At 36.8% G+C, this 5,888-nt stretch overlaps 1 protein-coding gene across 30 annotated transcripts in view; it reads right to left on the bottom strand.

Moving 5' to 3' along the window:
- The window catches only part of ptprsa (protein tyrosine phosphatase receptor type Sa), a 237,753-nt gene that overhangs the window by 10,904 nt on the left and 220,961 nt on the right, over positions 1–5,888 (bottom strand). For all 30 annotated transcript variants that reach the window (XM_016473225.1, XM_016473226.1, XM_016473228.1 and 27 more), the window contains 3 exons: positions 2,656–2,834; positions 2,438–2,564; positions 2,230–2,355 (listed from right to left, as the gene is read on the bottom strand). In XM_016473225.1, the coding sequence (XP_016328711.1) occupies positions 2,230–2,355; positions 2,438–2,564; positions 2,656–2,834 (432 nt within the window). The remainder of the gene's footprint in view (positions 1–2,229; positions 2,356–2,437; positions 2,565–2,655; positions 2,835–5,888) is intronic.

Raw genomic sequence — 5,888 nt, 5'->3', positions numbered from 1 at the left:
CAGGTAAACAATGCCTTCTTATAAGTAATATTACCATGATATTGAATAAAATATAATTGTAAAAATATTTTATAACAACAAATATTATATAACAATAATATTATAGTAACAATAATACTGTATTAATAATAATAATAATTCTTATTTTAATTAATAATAAATATTCTTCTGTGTGCTCATTAAAACATAAACCAATTATTTTTAACTATGCAACTTTACTCAGCAACAATATTTTTTTTAAATTAAAATTTTAATTATATATACATACAGTATGTGATATCCAAAAATAGAATTTAAATTGCACATACACTTTTTATATACAAGTTAATGAAAGCAGATAAACAATGCCTTTTTATAATAAATGAATAAAATATAATTTTATTATATTATTTTTTATAGTATAATATTATTAATAATTATTATTAATTCATAATACTAATGAATACTAATAGTATATATACTATATATACTGAATATTGTCTCAACGGCGCATGAGTCTATATTCCTCTGCGTTTGATTAACTGCAAACAGCAGATTGTTTTTGCCGCAACGTAAGAAGGGTGAAAGAAAACGAGGTGTAAAAGAGCCAGGACTGAACTCTGCGCACACACTACAGGCCGAGTGATGTGTGTCCAATCATGTGATTAAATACGTGACTTGTTCGCTGCAAAAGCGAGCGCGACGGCATCCCATCATGCCTCGGTCCAGGCCCCGCCTCCTCCAGTCGGCTCTGATTAAAGCTCTCTTTGATTCTCGCTGCAGTCTGATTACTGGAGAGCCGGCCTGGATGATTCAATCACAATTAAAGTGCTCGGCTGGAGTGAGCGATGCTCGGGATGCTAATTTCGTCTTGGGCCCGTCCGCTCGCGTTCGTACGCCGGCAGTCAGAGTGTTTCGCTTAAGCGGTTTGCCGGAAAGGCCACCCGACTGATGAGGGCTGAAGTCGTTAAGTGAGCGGTTCTGCTAGCGGTCACTCGCTTGATGGGATATTCAGGCATTTCTAGAGGAAGACCTACTGCTGAGACTCATGGGAAACACGATTATAAGATAGCTAACAGTATTTTGGCTCAGAATAGATACAGAACAAAATTTAATTGCGTATTTTTTACCCAAAACACTTTGTAAATGATATAATCCGCAATAATGTGCTTCCAAAAGTGAAAATGATTCCAAAAAATGATTTTTGAGGCATGGTATAACCTGTTTTTTATAGCACAATTTACATCAATATTTATAATCAACATTAATTTGTACATATTAATAAGAAATTATTAAATTTACTAAATACTATTAAAATGATGCTCAAAAATATAATAAAAATAATAATACAAATAAAACTGTTATAAAATGTAAAAAATGCTAATAATATAAATGCAAACATGCAGGTAAATATTGCTAGATTTATATTTTATATATATATACTGTATATATATGAATAAATAATAATATACCATAGTATTACCATGTTTTTACCGCATGATGTACATGATAAAATATTATAATGTATACATACGAATCAATATTTATACATATAAGAAATTAATAAAATACTCAAAATATAATTAAAATTATAATTATATATTAATATAGAATTGCTAATGACGGTAAACTATAAACATTTTATTATAATTTTTTATATAAAATAAATATTTAATATAAATAATATACAGATAAATAATAATATTATTAGCATTAGTATTACTGTTTTCACCACATGATTTACCATTTTTATTAGATATATGTCATGATAATACCATGACATTCTTTGCAGTAAGTACCATGGCATATAAATGTGGTAATACTATGGTGTACAGGAAAATACTGTGGCATTACCATGTTTTTTTCCCTTATGATGCCAAGAAAACATGATATTCTTTGGAGAAAACATGGTATTCTTTGAAATGCCTTGGAGTACCAGGGTATGTAAAAATGGTAATGTTTAATACCACAATATCAAAGTACTACAGTATTTAGATGATTTCATACATGGTACCATGGTAATACTGTGTTTTTGGCTACATCCCATGTTAATACCATGATAATCTTGGAAATACCTTGGAGATACTTTATGGTAGTATTTCCAAGAAACGTCCACAATAACATGGTAGTACCATTTTCGTAAGAACACCATAAAGTACCTTGAGGTACCATGTAAAAGCCTTACAAAATGTATATAAACATGGTAATCATTCAGTACCCAATATATTTTTGTTGTATTTCAGGACTTACCCGAGCATCCGTCACTTTGAACTCTCTGAGGATGTACTGCGGCATGTTGTACTCCGCCATGGGATCCACCACAAAGTATTGATATCTAGCGGAGCGCTCTGCTGGCCAGTACTGGTGACACTTTTCCTGTGAAAACACACGAAAACATCATTAAATGACATGATCTGGAAGCTGAAAGCCATTGGATTTAAATAAGAGGGACACTCACTCGTCCCATCTCCCTCAGTTTGGTCAGCATTACCACAATGGTGGAGTTGTTCTCCCACAACATCCTCCAGAAGTCTTCAGTGGTCTCCGCTAATGGGCCTTGAGTGGCTATATAAGCCCTCTGTTGTCTACAGCAAAGAGAAAATGAGTCCCTGTGAATTAAGGTGCTTAAATTGGCAAAATGAACAACTCCGGGTCGCTTTCTCGCTGTTGCAGTACCTGTATCCATCAATGAAGCTGGAGTTGATATAGTCGGACCCCTCCAGCCCTCTGATGGGCTGCAGGCACACTCGAGTGGTCTCATAGGGCATGATGTTGACCAGGCGGTTTTTAAATTTGTTGCATGGCAGATTGGCACTTATGAATCTGGACGTGTGGGCTTTGGAGTTCGCCAAACGCTGTGGGAAGAGAAAGACGATTGATAAATCCAAGCCAATCTCTAAAGCGCCAAACATTTACAGTTTACAGGTTCACTTCCAGAATAAACATGTCCTCATAATCTATTCACCCCTATGTCATCCAAGATGTTCATGTCTTTCTTTCTTTCTTCAGCTGAAAATAAATTGAGGAAAACATTCCAGGATTTTTCTTTACTTCAATGGCGGCCAACGGGTTGAAGGTCCAAATTGCAGATTCAAAGGGCTCTACATGATCCCAGCCGAGCCCAGTCGTATCTAGTGAAACAATCTGTAATTTTCTTAAAAAAATAAACATTTATATACTTTTTAACTACAAATACTCATCTTGCACTAGCTCGACCTCACGCATTATGTAATCATGCACGTGTGACGTAGGCGGAAGTACCGAACCCAGTCTTTGCAAAGCGAACATACAAAGAAAGTCAAACACGACGATTTTGAAGTTGGAGGAGAAAATAGCTGCGTTTCCATTACCCTTCAAATTGTGCAAATTAAAATTGCGAATAGAAAATACGCCTAATGGAAACACGTCATTTTCACAAAAACTCCTGTGTATTGAAAAGTTTTTACGCTCGTATGAGGCGTTTTTTTAGCCAATTTGAAAACTGCAATGGAAACAGTTTTTCGCATTTACAGGTCACCTGGTGTACGGAAAAATCACATGATCATTCTTTGATTTACTATAACCTCCAAGAAACACCTCATACTTGGCTGCTCTCAAGTTTAAGGGGCCATTAATGCTTGGATGGATGACCCCTTATTTACACTGCACACGTCTGCGACACGGCCACTCTAGTCAATGCTTGTGTTTATACCAGCTGCGCCGCGGCACGTAAGCATCCCAGAAGCAGCTCTCTGTGCTGCTTTTCTAAAGATACACGCATGCGTCTCCTCCAATTAAAAATAATGGTAGTGCGGTGGCTGCGATATATGTAAACCTACCAACATCCATCGCCATGACTTATCGCGAGAGGAAAAAATGACATTTTAGTCGCATAACATTGGTTAATGGAAATGCCATCATTTCGCAAGTATTTTTATCGACATTTATAAAATATCGCAAAAGTTTTGCGCAAATCTGTAATGGAAACGCACCTAGTGAGATGGAGTTTTTTTCCCTACCCTACCTTTTTGAACCGAAGTACAAAGACGAAGAACTAACCGCGCGTGACCACTATGTGGAGAAAAATCCAGGAATGTTTTCCTCAAAAACCTTAATTCCTTAATTTCTTTTCGACTGAAGAAAGAAAGACATGAATATCTTGGATGACATGGGGGTGAGTAAATAATCAAGAAATTTTTATTCTGGAAGTGAACTAATCTTTTAAATAGAGTTTACTTTGGATATTTAGGCTTGAAGGGCATTACTTGCTGCATGGGAATCTCAGACAATCGTTTAACCGTTCTGACCCTTTATTTTTGGTGTAATGCCTCTATTTTTTCTCAGTCTCACACTGTTTATAAATGGGCGAGACTGGGTGACCCAGTTTATGTGCGCTCGCAGGAAACCTGTCAATGCTTGTTGCTGTTATAATTACCCAAACCCCATTTTTTGTCCATCAGGTGGCATGAAACCCTGCTCTGAAACAATTGGAAAGTCGTGCAACTTTGGCGAAATGGGTCACTGTCGCTTTTAGGAAGCCGCTTTGTATTCATACTCTGACTGGACACCACCGTTTTGTGCGTGCACATACACCTCGTACTTTCATGTCATGATCCAAATTAGAGCTTGTAACCATCAATTAACATCAACCGAGCTACAGTACGTGTAATTCTTCTCCATTTTCTAGGTCAGTTGTCTGGAAACATTGTCTCCTTTTAACTGGACGAGCCTGGCACATCTAGAAACTGTGCCGCACTTTCTCTCTTCTGTTCCGCCAGGTAATGCCTTCGCCCGGGTATAAATCCATTCAGTTCCCGCTCCAGGCCTAGTCTTTTTTTCTCTTTCGTTCAGAAGCAGCCACTGGCTGTTTGTCTTTCCTTTGAGTCTTTGAGTAGCTTTCAAAGAGGGACCTGGAAGGGCATGGGGCATTCCGGTGGGAAGCGCCAGCAATGAACCGAGCTGTTGGAAATAATAAGCACGCGCACACACACTTTGGCTGGTTTAGCGGGCCGGGGTAGAGTTTTGTCACATGGTTAGCACTGTAGGCACCTTATTAGCACTAGCACTGTCATTGTGTTGGGAACGTTTCTATCCCCCATGCTAACCATGTAAATATGACTAATAAAAGTCATAAATTATGTGTTAGTTTATAATTTCTGATTATATAACAGAAGCTCTAAATGGTCAAAATAACATTTTCTGTTTTTTTTTTTTCCAGTTAGCTCTTTAGCTAACTAGTTAACTGACTAGTTTTGCATACTGCTGATTTACAAACCGAGCACACCACTAATTGATTAGTCTGCCATCTTATCATACCTCTAGCTGCTTAGCTTGAAAGCTTAGCACGTTGCTATTTGATTTTCTGCCTAGAATTTATGCTTTGCTAGATTTTTCTTGAAGTAGATTTTTCTCTACTTCATATTTTTGCTCACAAGGAACTGTTTATGACCAATTTGCAAACCAATTTAGACATTTTGCTATCTAGTTTGATGATCTCTTTGAAGGAACTCATTCACTCATGAATTGGAAATTGCTAGCTGTGCTTTAGCAACACCAGACGCACAACCAAAGCCACTAGAAGGTAAGCCTGCAACCTTTAGCCAAAAAAGTGTAATGGCTAATGCTAACGGAAAGGAGACCAGAGGGCAATTTTTTTTGAATGGATGTCAATGGAGGAGAGGCTTCTCTACCCTGAGTAAACAGCTTTTTAGAGGAAACGGCTTATCATTTAAAGGCACAATATGTAAGATTTTTTTATTAAACTATCCAAAAACCACTAGAACAGTTTTATATATTTTGTTGACTTGTGTACTTTATCCCAAAATGTTTTGAAGAATGTTTAAATCCAGAGAAATAAGCAATTTTAAAGGGGTCATATGATGCGATTTCAATTTTTCCTTTCTCTTTGGAGTGTTACAAGCTCTTGGTGC

The sequence above is a fragment of the Sinocyclocheilus anshuiensis genome, unplaced genomic scaffold (assembly GCF_001515605.1).
Source record: "Sinocyclocheilus anshuiensis isolate Anshui unplaced genomic scaffold, SAMN03320099.WGS_v1.1 scaffold1406, whole genome shotgun sequence".
In the NCBI taxonomy this organism is placed as follows: Eukaryota; Metazoa; Chordata; class Actinopteri; order Cypriniformes; family Cyprinidae; genus Sinocyclocheilus; species Sinocyclocheilus anshuiensis.
The sequence above is the reverse complement of the archived record's forward strand: the minus strand, read 5'-3'. Positions and strand labels throughout refer to the sequence as shown.